This window comes from Dipodomys ordii, unplaced genomic scaffold (assembly GCF_000151885.1).
Source record: "Dipodomys ordii isolate 6190 unplaced genomic scaffold, Dord_2.0 Scaffold19, whole genome shotgun sequence".
Taxonomy (NCBI): domain Eukaryota; kingdom Metazoa; phylum Chordata; class Mammalia; order Rodentia; family Heteromyidae; genus Dipodomys; species Dipodomys ordii.
In genome coordinates, this window is record NW_012267235.1 from 789285 (window position 1) to 805919 (window position 16635).

A 16635-nucleotide genomic window follows, 5' to 3' on the forward strand; every position below is an offset into this window, starting at 1 on the left:
TTAAAGAGTAATTTGAATTTCCAGGAATCATCCACCTGCTCGTTGTGGGCTTGATATTAGTGTGTGCAATACTGTTATTTCAGTCAGGAGTAGGACAATTTAGAATTTGATGAAATGAAAAGAAATCATGGGGGCTGGGAAGGTGGCTCAGTGGTAGAGCACTTGCCTTGCATGCATGAGGCCCTGGGTTCGATTCCTCAGCACCACATAAGCAAAAAGAAAAAAGCTGGAAGTGGTACTGTGGCTCAAGTGGTAGAGCGCCAGCCTTAAGCTGAAGAACTGAGGAACAGCACCCAAGCCCAGAGTTCAGGCCCCACGACTGGACCCCCCCCCAAAAAAAAAGAAAAAAAAAGAAAAGAAATCATGGTGGAATTCGGAGATGATTCTTACAAAAAGCTTCCTGTTATAGGCTGATGATTGCCAAGACTCACACTTTAGCAAATCCCACAGGGGCGCTGAAGATTTCTGTGGTCAAAGCAAGAGAGACACATACAACCTCAGCAACTATTGTTAAAGTTTATACCAAAACCTTTACAGCCAGTAACCATGGGTTAGAAATTCCAAGAACATCACCTCGCTTGACTGCTCTGAGTAGGCCATAGGAGGAGAATCCTAGCGCATTTGACCTTCTGTGTGTGTTTTCCTTCATACCGAGCTCAAAGCTGTGGTACTGTTGAAATACATTCCATTAGCAGGCTCACTCATATTCTGTGGCATATGTATTTCTCAAATAATTTTTTTTTCTTTTCTTTCTTTCTTTCTTTTTTATTTTTTGTCAGCCATGGGGCTTGAACTCAGAACCTGGGCACTGTCCCCAAACTTTTGTTTTTTTAAAAAATCAGTTATGGGGCCACCAGCATCCAGCTCTAGTAATAATTTTTTTAAGCCATGTGGCTCACGCCTGTAATCCTAACTACTCAGGAGGCTGAGATCTGAGGACTGCAGTTCGAAGGCAGTTCAGGCAGGAAAGTCTGTGAGATTCTTTTTTTTTTTTTTGGTCAGTTGTGGGGCTTGAACTCTGGGCCCAGGCTCTGTCCTTCAGCTCTTCAGCTTAAGGCAATTGTTCTATCATTTGAGCCCCAGTGCCACTTCCAGTTTTCTGGTGGTTTATTGGAGATAAAAGTCTCACGGACTTTCCTGCCTGGGCTAGCTTTGAACCTTGATCCTCAGATCTTAGCCTCCTGAGTAGCTAGAATCACAGGCATGAGCCACTGCTGCCAGGCTTGTAAGATTCTTATCTCCAATTAACCACCAGAAAACCAGAAGTGGTTCTGTGGCTCAAAGTGGTAGAGTGCTTGCCTCAAGCTGAAGAGCGCAGGGATGGCGCTTAGGCCCCAAGTTCAAGCCCCACAACTGACACACACACAAAAACTCCCCCAAAACCTACATTCAATAACAAGACAAGAAAACGATAGTGAGAATGACAGGCTTAGGAGTCACTGAAGTTGTGGTGAACTCTGGGGTATCTGTGAGGTAGTAAGTTTCCACCTGTGAATAACACCATGTTTGTCTACCATACATATCCAATGTTTCCCAACCAAATCCAGCCATCCTAAAGGAGTGAATGAATCGCCAGAATACTTATGCAAGCAAGGAATCTTTAAAGGAACCAAAGGACTCAGGAAGCAGTGCTCTGGTGACAATCAGTCAGCCTCTCAATAGATATTCGCTAGGCCTTCTGATCCAGGGCTTCAGCAAATTCAAAAGAAGAAAGCATTCCATTAGCAATCCTTGTGCTTTCATTTTGTGTTATTGTGTGGTGCTTGTTAGCTGTTTACTTTGTATTCTTTGATTTATTTGACATTGAAGTGGTGTGTGTGTGTGTGTGTGTGTGTGTGTGTGTGTGTGTGTGCATGCACAGATACTAGGGTCTGCATTCCAGACCTCTCTTAGCTTTTCCGCTTAAGGCTGCCACTCTACCATTTGAGCCAGACCTTCATTTCCAGCTTTTTTTTTTTTTTTGCTGGTTAGTTAGAGATAAGAGTCTCACAGATTTGTCTGCTCAGGCTGGCTTTGAACTGCGATCCTCAGATCTCAGCCTCCTGAGTAGTTAGGATTACAGGTGTGAGCCACCAGTGCCTAACCTTGTCCTCGGTTTTTTGTTGTTGTTGTTGTTGTTTGTTTGTTTTAAAGCAAACAGTGCTGGGTTGTTTAAGGGCACAGTACAAGACTTTCTTCCAATGCACTATAAGCCAAACTGAGTCCCCTGGCTTGCAGGAGCAAACGCCTGGTTCAGGAGCTTCTGGGAGAGCGTACTGCTCTGCCCTGCTCTGCCCTGGGAAGGTCCTGGTTGGTTTTCTGTTCCATGCAGAAAGTTAATGAGGCATTTGGAACAGTGATGGGAAAGAGTCTTGATTCTCCATCACTCCTGACACCACTGCTACATAGGCCATGCGGAGGGGCACTAGCTATAGGGGGAGAGACATGGACCAGAGAGCAATGTCACCTTCATTAGCCCATGGTTCTAAATGTGTAGAAAGAGGCCAAGGTCCAGCCTATAGACTGTGACAGAACATTCCTAAGACGCCAAGGGGTCTGAGCAAAGGCCAGATCCAAAGCAGACACCTGCTTCCATCCAGAGGACTCTGGTGACATGTTTCCTGTCCTCTTTGTGTCTCTCCCTATCCCTCCCTCTCTCCTTCCTTTCTGTCTTTCATTTCTTCTTTCCCTCATTTTCCTTTCTTCCTCTTAAAAAAGTTTATTTCTCTCATTTCTTTTTTCCTCATTATCTTCCTCCAGTTCCCTTTGCTTTTTTCTTATCCTCTATAACTTTCCTCTTATTTCCCCCCCAAAATCTTAAAAAAAAAAAAAAAAAAAAAAAAAAAGCTTGGTCTCAGTGGCTCATGCCATCATCCTAGCTACTCCGGAGGCTAAGATCTGAAGATCACAGTTTGAGGCCAGCTTGGACAGGAAAGTCTGTGAGACTCTTATTTTCAATTAACCACCAAAAAGCTGGAAGTGGAGTTATGACTCAAGTGGTAGAGCACTAGTCTTGAGTTAAAAAGCTCAGGGACAGTGCCTAGGCCCTGAGTACAAACCTCAGTACCAGTACATGACCACACATATGCATATAATCTTTAGAAGTAACTATCTAGTAACTTCTTTTTTTTTTTGGTCAGTCATGGGGCCTGAACTCAGCCTGGGCACTGTCCTTCAGCTCTTCAGCTTAAGGCTAGCCCTCTATGACTTGAGCCACAGTGCCACTTCCGGCTTTTTCTGCTTATGTAGTACTGAGGAATTGAACCCAGGGCCTCTTACATGCAAGGCAAGCACTCTACCATTGAGCCACCTTCCCAGTTCTATCTGGTAACTTCTATCCAGGTTTCTGCTTATGCAAAAATAAAATAAAATTTAGTAGTTTTGTATATGAGAACAGGAGTTGCCAAGTTTTTTGTTTTTTTTTTTTTTGTCGGTCGTGGGGCTTGAACTCTGGGCCTGGGCGCTGTCCCTCAGCTCTTCAGCTCAAGGCAAGCGCTCTACCACTTGAGCTACAGCGCCACTTCCGGTTTTCTGGTGGTTTATTGGAGATAGGAGTCTCACGGTCTCTCCTGCCCGGGCTGGCTTTGAACCGCGATCCTCAGATCTCAGCCTCCTGAGTAGCTAGGATTACAGGCGTGAGCCACCAGCGCCCGGCTAGGAGTTGCCAAGTTTGAATGGAGAAGATGGTTTGTGGAAGGCACAGACGAAAGTCAGGGTTCTTGTTTTCAATTTGCACTAATGCTTTTTTCATTTCTGCATTAAATTATTTTTGTTTGACCAGCGTGGGGCTCTAACTCAGGGCTTGGGTGCTGTGCCTGGGCTCTTTTGCTCAAGGCTAGGTACCAATTTGAGCCACAGTGCCACTTCCAGTTTTCTGGTGGTTAATTGGAGATAAGAGTCTCACAGACTTCACTGAACAGGCTGGTTTTGAACCATAATCTTCAGATCCCAGCCCCTTGAGTAGCTAGGATTACAGGTGTGAACCACCAGTGCCTGGCTTCTGTGTTAGTTTTAAAAAAAGGCACACATGTGCAGTGGTATATATCATAAATTAATTCATACACATAATGAGAATGAGATGCTTAAGCTTCTTTTTAAAATAAAATTTTAGAGCTAGGAATATGGCTTAGTGGTAGAATACTTGCCTAGCATGCATGAAGCCCTGGGTTTGATTCCTCAGTACCACATAAACAGAAAAAGCCAGAAGTGGTGCTGTGACTCTTCAAGTAGTAGATTGCTAGCCTTGAGCAAAAGAAGCTCAGGCCCTGAGCTCAAGCCCCAGGATATATATATATATATATATATATATATATATATATATATATATATATATATGATTTTATTGTGATTATTAAAGTGTTGTACAGAGGGGTTACCATTTCATAAGTCAGGTAATGAGTACAATTCTTTTTAGACAATGACATCCTTTTCTTCACTTTCCCCCAATTTTAAGCTTCTTTTAAAAAATGACACCTAGTCTGCTAATGGACCTTATTCACTTCTTACTTTCAAAAGACCCTAAAGCCGTCTTGGGCAGTGTCTGTCATCACAGCTCTTAATTGTTAGGAGCTGTGGATGCATGTCTTCAGCCTTTTATGTATTAAGTCAGTGACTCTTGGCAACTTCTCCTGTTAGATAGATCTTACCGCTAACCCCATTTTTAAAGGTAGAAACACTGGGGCCCAGAGATACTTAGTGAATTTCCCACACTGAGCTGGAAATTGGAAGTCTAAATCCTGGCATTTGGACAGTCCTGGGGTTTGAACTCAGGGCCTCAACACTTCCTAAGCAGGGGCTCTACCACAAGAGTCATGCCTCCAGCAATCCCAGAATGTTGACTCCAGGACAAGGAAAAAATCAGAAAGCATTTATCCAACTTGATCATCTCACTCAGTTTTGGAAAGTGGAGATAAAAAGAATAAATTCAAGTAACTGTAAGGATCAAATAAGATAAATCCTAGAACAGAGATATAAGCCTCTAATACTTATTACCAGTCATTGGTATTGTAAGTAGCATGTGTGTGTGTGTGTGTGTGTGTGTGTGTGTGTGTGTATGGTGTGTGTGTGTGTTGGTACTGGGACCTGGGCACTGTCCCTGAGCCTCATCACTCAAGGCTAGTGCTCTACCACTTGAGCCACAAGCTCCATGTCTGGCTTTTTGTAGCTAATTGGGGGTAAAATTTCATAGACTTTCCTGCTCAGGCTGGTTTTGAACTGAAGTACTCAGATTTCAGCCTCCTGAGTAGCTAGGATGACACGTGTGAGTCACCAGCACCCAACAAGAAGAGCTTTTCCGTTACTCCAGCATGTGCCATCAGGAGTAGACTCAGGGCATCTTCTTGTGTGTTGCATGAAGGCCTCGTACCCTCTTATGGGTTACACTTTGGAACCCACAGTGTCATGGAACAGACACTAGATGTAGAAGGCATAAGTCAGGAGGGGATGGTTCCAGCACCCTTTGACAGTCATTCTTCCTCTCCAGCCTCAGTTTCCTCATCTAGTAATTGTAGATTGCCTTCTTTGCAGGACTTTTTTTTTTTTGAAGATGAAACAATAGGAAAAAGCTCTTTGTAGATCACAAATCATACAAATATTATGTGTTGCATACATCCTTTGACAGGAAAGTCTTTGAGCTCCCTCCACCACTCCCCCCCCCCCCCCCCCCCCCCCCCCCCCCCCCCTGCTCATTATTCAGGATGCTTCTGTGTGTCTCACATCTGTCTGTTTCTCTGGCCTCACCTTGTGAGGTACACAAGCTCAGAAGCTGGGTATTTAACATGGCATTGAAGATCCTAAGTCCAAGTCCAAGGTTAAAATCCTTAACGATTTGTGGGTTGTTAGGTGGGCCCCTTTTCCTAATGGAACTTCCATTTCCTCCCCAATAAGGTACTATTTGCTCATTCTGCAGGATATATATTTTTTTCTGCCAATTTCTTCATTATTCTCCTTTTTACAAATGAAGAAACTGAAGTTCAAAGTGTCCAAAGCCACCCTCTAGGACCACTATGGAGCGGAGTAGAGTGACATTTCTTACCCTCTTTTGAAAGGAGGACGTGTGTGTGTGTGTTGTGTGAAGACGTGCCAAACACCTCAAGAACACTTATTTAAACATTAATCTGAAAACAGATTCTAGAGAAGTTTCATAAATATTTAAATCTTTTTCTCTAAACTCTCTATCATTTATTTACTGCCCATTTGTGAAATACCTACTGTGTGTCAAGTCCACTATTCATTGCGCATCTATGAGTGCCCACTGTGTGCTGGGAGCACTGCCAATCTTGCTTCTCATGGGTGTTGAAAGGAGAAAAAGGAAGAAATGCTCTGGAGTGAAGGCTCTCCATGCTAGGTGTAGTATTTATTAGTTTAATATCATACTAGCTCACTGGTTTTTAATTTAATCTTTTACAAGCTCCTGGGAACACCCTATTTCTAAAAATGACCCAGCACCAAAGGATGTGGGGTTGTTAAGCAGAAGGCGAGACATCTCATAGCAGCAGGTTTGGGCAACGAAAGCTTTGAACCAGAAGGGATTTCTAGAAGGTAAGTTGATGGTGGGGTTTGGTGCGTTCCTTTGGGGCTCTCCCCACAGGCTTTATACCTAGTCAACACTTGGTGGTGTATGTGAGTGCATTTATCCCACATGTTGTACCTTTAGAAGGAGGGAGGATGATGGCCTTGGGAGAGAGCCTCAGGCTAAACGCTATGGTAGAGCAAGCACTTGGTTTGTGCCCTGCTTGTGCTAGTTTCATGCAGTGTTTCTCTTCATGTAACTCATCCATAAATTCCCTTATATTGACATTTACATATAATTACAATATAAAAACTGAAGGAAATAATTTGCCCAATGTCATTCTCCATAGTTCCAGAAAACAGCTAGTGTCCCTTGTTATAGCTCCTGGGGAAAATTATTTCTCCTCCCCTATGAAGGATCTACTTCCCCACTTCAAAAAGGAAGAAATGACGTAAGACAGCTTTTAAGGTCCCTTTTATGTCAATAGATTTCAACGTGCATAAATGCTCATCCAAGGGTTGACAAACTGTAGCCCAGGTACCAAATCCAGCCAGCCAGATGGTTTAGTAAAGTTTTATTTAAACACAATCACACACACACATTTTTGTATTGTCTATAAGAGCAGAGTTGACAGAGTTGTGTAGTTACAATAGAAACATTACGTCTCATAGAGTCTAAAATATTTACTACATAGTCCTTTATGGAAAACTTACTGAGTCCTGGAAAACACTAGGTTTTTTCATGATTGAGAGCTATGTATCAAAGGTAAGAAGATAAGGGGGAAAGAGAGAATAAGGAGGTAACTTCTACTGTTTACATTTTTTACTTTGGAATTGCTTTTAAATTATTTTTACTAAGTTGTAACTTGCATGAAATAATAGTACAAATAAAGGGGGAAAATGCACATGACCTGCACATAGAAGCTAATGATGTATCTGCCATTTTGATCAAAACATAGAACCTTCTAGCAGTCTAGAAACTATTGCTGTGGATTCATTTTTCTAGTTTTTAACTTTATGCAAATGGAACTACATAGTATATGTTCTTTCATAGGTATGGCTGTTGGAAAGTTATTCAGACTACAATTCCTTTGTTGATAGTACAATAAAACTTGTATAAGAGTGCTTCTCAGGGCTGGGAAGGTGGCTCAGTGGTAGAGCGCTTGCCTTGCATGTATGAGGCCCTGAGTTCAATTCCTCAGCACCACATAAGCAGGAAAAAAAGCCGGAAGTGGTGCTGTGGCTCAAGTGGTAGAGCGCTAGCCTTGAGCTGAAGAGCTAAGGGACAGCACTCAGGCCCCACAACTGGAACCCCCCCCTAAAAAAAGAGTGCTTTTCAGCTTTTCCCTATAGCAAGTTGGGGGTGGGGAATCCTTGACAGTATCACAGAGATTATCACTTGTCCATTTATTGAAAAAAGAATTTGTTGAGCCTCTACCATGTATCTGCACCTCTCCAGGCATCAGAGAGATAGACATGAAATGGTCCCTGCCTCTCATGGAGCTTACTGACTGTGATGTATTTTTTTCCTGGGCAGCCAAAAAAGTCTCATGACCACCACTATACATAGAACTAGCCTGAGTCCTAGAACCACTTTCCCAAATACCTGAATGTGGATATCTCAGTAATTTAAACACTTTTAGGAATTTCAAATCATAGAAAAGTTGGGAAACTCTAGAGGAGGTAAAGAGTCACCCAGAAAGGAGTGGTATGGCTAGATCTAGAACCCTATGATCCTGACCCTGCAGTCTAAAATGTTCTCCAGGCTATATAACACTGCTTTTTAACAATAAGATCTCCAATCTCCTTCAAACTGGATCAGGGTAGTATTTGAGTTTCCTCTGGAGCTTATTTAATTCTGAGGCTTTCTAGACATTCCACCAAATCAATGGGAAAACCTTGGAGGGTAAAGCAGAAGAGACTGGAAAGATCAAGGTCCCTCTTCTGAAAGTAAGGAAGGGTAATCAAGGTGGGGTTTGGGGGGGACCTAAACAAATGTTACTTCCTATACCAATTTACAGAAGGGGAGAGTTCACAGGAGCCACATTATCTGGTCTGTGAAATCACCAATATGGTGTTCAGAAAACTGGATTTCAATGTATTTTACATCCAGGAACTGCATCTCTGTTGAAAACCCATGAGATCTAAACTACAAATTTAATTATTTGAATAGTAGAGCCCAATGGTCGCTTTAAATTCAGTAACTCAGGAATAAGCTGAGACTATAAGGGGTTAGTTACCCTATTTCTTGGCATGATTATTTCATGGTGTATTTTTTTTGCCTAAATCTGTGAGGGCTTGCCATAGGCCAGGAACCTGTATTTGCTAAGTTATTTCATTCTCACAAAAAAACACCTCATCCTTTGTGTACATTTATCTGTTTGCTTCTGTTCAACCCCCTCCTCCCAAATACAAACTTCCTTTTATTGGCTCATCTCCTAAAACCATGTCCCAAAGTCCTGGTCATTAACTCCTGAGCCCCAATCTCAGCCCTTCCACTAATTTACTCCTTAGATTCTCAACATCTTACTTTCCAGTTTTTCCATCACCATTTTATCCTATATGAAGCATAAGCCAAAACTACTTTGATCATACTGAGTCTTCCTCACTTGAGGGCAAGATTTCACTGAAGGATTTCTTTCATGAGTGAGCTCATTTAGTTAGCCTGTATTACTCACTCCTTGAAGGACTATCTGCTGGTCTGCTTACACCTTTCTTTTTAAATTTCCACAGGAAGGGATAGGTGAACACCTATATTGCACCACTGGCAAAGCCAAAGTGGATCTGTGTGAGAGTGTTTCAGGAAGTTGCTGGATATGAATAGCCAGATAATCTGGGAGCCATATCTGAACACTCACATGAAGTTTACCTTGTAAACTCAGTGTGCAATTCCCTGGGCATTCCCTAGGGTTGAAGGAAGAATGAGTTTGCTGATACCTGAATTTTGAAAGAGAAGGAAGCTTGGGAATCTAAGGGGGGAGGGGGCTCATAGCCTTTAGAACTACAAATCAAAATTGAGCTAATGAAAGGGAAGTGATGGCTGGCTTTTGAATGGGTTTCCCCAGCTTCACACAGAAAATGATCTTCATTACACTTGATGTATGCATCACCAGAACAAGTAAGAGGTGGAAAAAGAGGTGGTTCTTCCTGTATATTTATGCTAAATGCTTCAGTAGCCTACTTGAGGGGAGAGGAGGAGGCAGAGAAAACTTCTCCAACCCAGTCCAATTACAAAAGGTAAGTATTTTCCCCGTGTCACAACAAACTAGAAGGGCAAGAAGGTGAAATAAAGGTCCTTCTTTGAACTAAATACTTAATGAACTCACTCAGGGAAAGAAGGAGAAAGATAGGTGAACCTTTTGAAGTCTGGAAGGAAGGGCCAACTTCTTTTTTTCTCCTGGCTTCCAGCATAGGTGGCCCTGGTTTCCTTTGCTGTATATTTCAAAGAGGCATCCTCACTTCTTAGCAGCTGGTTTTGGATCAATTATACCATCATCATGCTTCATACATGTGAGATGTCTGGGCCTGACCCTAGGGGACATTTCTTCCTCCATGCTGAAATTACTCTTGATTCCTAACTCAACCCCAACTTCTTCCAAACCTCCTGAGTATTGCTGGAAGTGGGAGGTGCTCATAGGGGCCCTTTTGCAATTCTGTTGATTTCAAATTCTTGCCTCTAATAGTCCTTCCAAATCTAGCACTGGATCTCTCACCCTAGGAAATGATTTTACTACTAGGAACTAATTTTTTTTCTTTTTTTGTCGGTTGTGGGGCCTGAACTCTGGGCCTGGGCACTGTCCCTCAGCTCTACAGCTCCAGGCTAGCACTCTACCACTTGAGCAGTGCTTATGTGGTGCTGAGGAATCGAACCCAGGGCCTCATACATGCAAGGCAGGTACTCTACCACTGAGCCACCTTCCCAGACCCTAGGAACTAATTTCTGACTAGATGTTACTACTAGAGACACACTAGCCTCCTGTCTTCCCAGATTGGAAAATGTGAACTCTCATAATATCAGATTAAGACTTTGCATAGGTAGTCTCCCTCTATCTAACCCCCCCCCACACACAAAAATGACAGATATTAGAATCCCTTTTCACAGATGAGGAAACTGAGGCTCCAAGAGTGGAAGGGGTAGCTCTGCCCCAGGAGCTACAGGCTGGTGGGTGTGAGGTCGCCTTTTTCCCTATAGTACCTACCAAGTCCAAATGCCCCTTCAGGGCCCCTGGGGAGATGTGGCTGAAACTTCCTACAATGCGGAAAGGCCTAAGGCTTCCTTCCAGGCCAGGCCTGAGTGGAAAAAAACGACTTTCCTGCAGTGGCTATGTCAGCTCCTTCTCCATTCGGCGCAAGACTCGGGCCACAGCGGCCAGTGACCTTGCCTTGGCAAAGTGCATCTGAGGCTCCAGGCACTGCCCATGATCAGCAACTGCGAACAAACCAGAAAGGGGAACACGCAGCTCCACGGCGCACCCCCCACACCCACCCCTACACCCTCAGCCTCAGGCCAAGCTTTGCTCTCTGTGCGACAAAAGGGTCCCCCCATAGTCCCAAGTTTTGCCTCCAAAGCCGAGGCTCTTTGAGTTTCTGGGTTTAAGCTGTGGAGCAGCTAGCTAGCTAAGCGACCCAGGTCAGATGCTCTCCCGCGGCCTGGCCAGGTTGGGAGCTGGTGCAGCCCGGCTGCGGGGGGGAGCTCCACTCCCCGGCGACTCCTTCTGGCCATTCACCAGCCGCTTCCAAGTGTCCAATCCCCCCCCCGACCTCCCGCCGGGGCCTCCTGCGCCCCTTGTCCACGGCTGTCTGGGCCTGCCTGCCGTCCTGAAAATCCAATCTGCCAAGCCTGGCAGGTCGATTGAGGAGGGCCTGAGGCCCCAGGTAGAAAAAAAAAACCTATGGGATCCCTTTAATCCACACTCACCGGGACGAAAGCCACCCCACTTCTCTGGGGGGGTGTCTCCAGGCCCATTCCCAAAGGGTCCGTTTCTCCTCCACACCCCCTCTGGTCTTTCAGGTTGACCACCTGCGGCCACTTCCCAGGCTCTCTTTTATCCTTCTCCTCCTCTCCCTTCTTCCAAGAACACCCCCAATTTTCTCCAGCTCTCACCTTGAACCCCCGGAAGCGTGGTTTCTTCTTTGTTTTTTTTTGGAGGGGGATCAAAACTGAACCGGTAGTCAGTGGAAAAGCCCCTGAGCCCAAGCTGCGAGCCACTCGCTGCTGAACGAGTCCAAAGGTCGGTGAGAGTTCGGCTGATCCACAGAACCTGTAGGGAAAGGTCTGCGCCCTCCCTCCCCCCCCCAACTCCCCCCCACACCCAGCGAGAGGACAATGGGCGCGGGCAGGCCTCGCACGCGCGCCCCGGGTCCCTGGCTCCCCGGCACTGCCCCACGGGCTGGCCCGGTCTCAGGGTTCCCCCCCCCCCCGCCTCTCCGCCCTCCCCACCACCATTTGCATCTTGCCGAAAGCCGGCCCTCCCCGCTCATTTGCATATCTTATATGGCCTAATGGTGGCGGTCATGGCAAGTTAGAAGTTTTCTGACTCCTCTCGGAGGAGACTCCGGGACCCCAAGGGAGTTAACAGGTGTCGGTGGAGGTTGAAGGGTGGAGGGGTTCCAGGACTTGGGGGTTCACTCGTGAAGCTCCCCTCCACCCTGCTCTATCACACCCCACCGACAGACACCTGCCTGCCCTCTCTCGCCCCCCCACCCCTCCCCCCATTTTTTTCTCCCCCCCCCCCTTCTGTCCTTGGAAAATGGTGTCCAAGCTCACGTCGCTCCAGCAAGAACTCCTGAGCGCCCTGCTAAGCTCCGGGGTCACCAAGGAGGTGTTGGTCCAGGCCTTGGAAGAGTTGCTGCCGTCCCCGAACTTTGGGGTGAAACTAGAGACGCTGCCCCTCTCCCCCGGCAGCGGGGCCGATCCCGACACCAAGCCGGTCTTCCACACTCTCACCAACGGCCACGCCAAAGGCCGCTTGTCCGGGGACGAGGGCTCGGAGGACGGCGACGACTATGACACCCCACCCATCCTCAAGGAACTGCAGGCGCTCAACACCGAGGAGGCGGCCGAGCAGCGGGCCGAGGTGGACCGGATGCTCAGGTAGGCCGGCGGGGCGCGGGCTGCGCGCGCGGAGCGCCTGGAGCGCCGCAAGACACCCCCGGGCCTTGGGCTCGAACCCCTGCGCGGAGGATTTCTGTCTGTCTGTCTCTCTCTCTCTCACTCACACACACACACACAAAGCCGGATTGCTGGGCTTCTCTCCCACCCAGATCTTTTGGCGCCCCTCAGCCAGGTGACCCAGAATCAGGCCTGGAACCTCCATCTCCTTCGGTCCAGGCCAGCGTCCAAGGGCTCCACGGGCCTTTTTCGTTCCTTCCCCGTGGGGCTGGAGCTCCGCCGGGAGTAGGGAGTAGGGGAGGTGCGGAGTCTTGGGGCCCTGAGGTTTGCCCAGGTGATCGAAGGTGTGATGGGGGGAGTGAAACAGCTGTGCTGTCCCGGGAACAGAAACTTGGACGCCCCTACAAGCTTTCGTTCGTGCATTTTTATGTTTCTCCCCCACCACCGCCGCCGCCTTGGAGCGGGGAGTCCAAGGCCGGCCCCGGGAAGCCGCCTGTGGCCCGGGGGCCTGGAAGGCACACTCGGGGTGGGGTGGGAGGAAAGGGCGCTCCCACCGGCGGCGCCCGTGCAAGGTCCAGCTTTATCTCCCCTTCCCCAAACCCGTTTAGATGTATTTGCAAAAGGGAGGAATTGTTTGCCCGAAAGGGTCAGGGTAGACAGAACCCGCGCGGGCCCGGGGAATCTAAAGCAAAGCCGGGTGGGCTGGGGGTACACGTGGCTAAGACCCCCAATCGCTGGGGGTGGAGGGGGGGGGTTGATCTTAATTTGAGAAAAGGAATGGTGTGTGTGTGTGTGTGTGTGTGTGTGTGTGTGTGTGTGTGTGTGTACAACTTCTCCTCTCCCGACACCCCAGAGAGAATTCGGGCTGGCTTGGCTAGGCTGTCCTCTTCCCAGGCAGGCCCTGATCCTTTTGCCGGGTCCTCAGTTGGCCGGCACACGCTTTGACAGCTAGTTACTAATTATCCAAAGAGTCCTGCGGATCCCGGAGACCTCCCCGGGAACACTCGGCGATAGGAAGGAGCCCCAACCGATTCATGCGCTCCCCACACACCCACCCCCGTTGTCCCCCACACCGCACTCCCGGGACACTTGAACGCGCGCGCGCCCTCGGTTTCAAGGTTTCCCAGGCCAGGATTTCAGTTTCTCGGTCTACAGAGCTAGTTTTTTTGTTTGGGGGTGGGGGGAGTTTGGGGGTGGGTGGGTATGACCTTGCCTTTGGATTTGCGCCCTGGGGAACCTACCTGGGGGGTTACCCTCTTGCTATGACCATCGGCATGATTTCTAGGGTTCCACCCACCCACACCCCAAGAAAATTTCTTGCTATACAATTCCTAGATTTGAGGTTTCCTCCTCCAGCGTGACTTCAGGCAGGCCGGAGTTAGGGAGTGGGAAGGGGTGTCTGGCCGAGGCGGAGAGGGGGCGAGAGTAGAGCCCCCCCCCTTCCTCACCCCCAGAGTCTGGGCGCCTAGGAGGCCTGGAGGTTGACCTGGAAGCCTGGAGAATCCACCGGGCTCCGGGCGCTGGTCACCGGGAACCTAGGCCCTGCCGCCTGCGGCTGCTGCGTTTAAAAATCCAGGAAGCCCCAGGAGACCCGGGATGCCCCTCTCCGCACCCCGGCCCCCCGCGCAGGGCTGGACGCAGTGGAGATGTAACATCCACTGCAAGCACGTGGAGTTGGGGTGTTATTAATTTATTCCTATAAATCATCAACAGAAAGATACACAAAGAGCCGTGATTAGGTTGAAAAGAGAGGCGGGTTATTCATTGGTCAAGTTGTAAATGCGGCTTAGAAAAGGGAAGGAAATCAAAACGCAGATGCGGGGGGGGGGGGGTTGCTCGCTGCTCGTCCGGCACACTCCACCCCCCCCCAGCTGCAGAGTGCCCCCAGTCTCCGGGGATCCCCCTGAGTCCCGGCCTGCCTCGGCTCCCCAGCCTCCCAGCCCAGTCCCCGGGGCCACCGACGCTCGCAGGCCCCGCCGGCCGAGAGCCAGGCCCGGCCCCGGGGTCTGCGGACCCACGCTAGGGTGGGGTGACCGGGAACACCAGACCGATCCTGAGGCTTTTCTCATCTTTCCCCCCCCGCACCCCCCGCCCAAGCGAGTGCCGCCTTCCATATCCCCAACTCCTGGAGTGTCGGACTTGATTAAAAGTAATTTTTCACGAAATCGCACGCGGTTCCCAGGTCACTGCGCAGTCGGCTCCAGAGTACCAGGCACCCCCTCCCGTCCCACCCACCCTGTCCCCCCACCCCACCCCGAGGCGGAAAGAAAAGAAAGCGGGGCGCAGGGAAGGGTGAAGGGAGGGTCACTTTGTGCCGCTTCCCCCCCCCCCGTTGTCCTTTACACGCCCCGCCGGCGAGGGCTGGAGCGTGGCTGGGGTTTGGAGACTAAGGGAGCGAAGACTTGGGACACCTACCCTCCTCCCTTCCGCCCGGACACACACACACATACACGGGCTTCGTGCTTCTGATGCGTGGGTAGCAGAGCCAGTGTTTGGGAAGGAGCCGGGCGAGCGGACACGAGGTGGCCGCCGGGCTCCGGAGCGGCTTTGACACCTGCGCTCGCTCGGAACACAATAGCCCGGCGCGGCTCGGGCTCCGCGCTGTCGGCCCGCGCTGGGAACACCTGGAGGGCAGCCGAACGTTCTAGTAAAACGCCCCCAGGGGCTCTCTGGGCTCCTCCCGGTGAATATACCCCAGGAAATCTGGGGGTCAGACAGGTAGAAAAGGTGTCGTCACTTCTACGCCATCTTACTCCAAGTCGGAGTCTTGGCACCCTGAGCGAGCGCGGTGGTTTCTAAGGGTTTGTGGGCGCTTTTAGTTGGTTCTTTCTTAACCAACCGGGTTAAGATTCCACTCTTCCCGCACAACCCTGATACCTTATACCCGGTGTCGCTCGGTTTCTTAAAAGCACGCAGAATGACCCCAGGGAGAACATTTAAACAAAAGGAAAAGAGCCAAAGAAAACGAACGCCTTACGGGTTTGTAACCTTTAAAATCTAAAGACCCTTTTCCCCCTCCTCCTCTTCCTCCTCCTCCTCCTCCTCCCCGTTGAAGCTATTGTTGATACCTGGTACAAGTATTTTTCCATCCCAAAGATATCTGTGGAAATATTTGCAGAAATAAGCTATTAAATACGCTCTGTCTGTTTACATGGGCATGTCGAAAATGGTTATCACCTTATTTTTCTCTGGCTCAAGGTGAATTCTCCACGTTTGAAATTGGAATGCATTTCTTCTGCTTTTGTTTTGGTTTTGGTTTGTTTTTGCTCGTGTAGTTACTTCAAGAACTAAGTCGTATTACTTAGAAGTAATTTTATAAATACTGAAGAAATGTGTTGCTAACTCATATATAATTAATCTGAAAAGTCTGCACTTCTCAAAAAATTCTCTCCAAGCTTGGTTTCTCATAACTGTAATATCAACTGCTTGTTTTTAAAGACCAACTAATCAAATATGTGGATGCTAATTTGATTACAGAAGGTTTTAATGCATTAAGCTAAATTAATTTCATTTGATATACAGGCACCATTTGTAAAGAAATGCTTATTACACTATCATACTATATCTGTTTGGGCCTCTGCTTTGACACCAGTTTTTTATTGTTTCATCTGAAACCAATTTTCCCCTTATTTTTTTTCCATGTCACATCAACGTAATTGTGTGTGTGTGTGTGTGTGTGTGTGTGAACATTCAGCCAAGAGATTTTTTGTAAGTCATATAGCTGCATTAAATCAATAATACATGTGAATATTTTGCTTCTTTGGTACTTTTGTTCTATGCTATGCACTATTTTCTTAATTTAAATATCTCTCATTTTAAGTCACCTAATCAAGGGGCAAGAAAAGACTAGCCAAATTGAAGGTGTTTTAAATCAGTGAACCTCAAAGACACTAATAATATAAAAGTTTCTTACATACCTGTGTTTAAAAGAAATGGAAAGTTCTCAGCCCAAACTTGAAATGTATGAGAAACATCACCTTCCTGACTCCCTTACCTATCAGAGGAGAAACATAAGAACACAGGAAACAAGGCAT

The 16635-nt window shown here is 47.7% G+C and overlaps 1 protein-coding gene across 4 annotated transcripts in view; it reads left to right on the forward strand.

Moving 5' to 3' along the window:
• The first annotated feature begins 12211 nt into the window (after nt 1-12211).
• The window catches only part of Hnf1b (HNF1 homeobox B), a 71479-nt gene continuing 67055 nt past the window's right edge, over nt 12212-16635 (forward strand). For 3 of the 4 annotated variants that reach the window (XM_013013443.1, XM_013013444.1, XM_013013445.1), the window contains exon 1: nt 12212-12583. In XM_013013443.1, the coding sequence (XP_012868897.1) occupies nt 12240-12583 (344 nt within the window). In that variant the 5' untranslated portion in view covers nt 12212-12239. Of the gene's footprint in view, nt 12584-14716; nt 14751-16635 lie in introns of those variants that run through there. The other variant, XM_013013446.1, reaches the window with a different exon arrangement.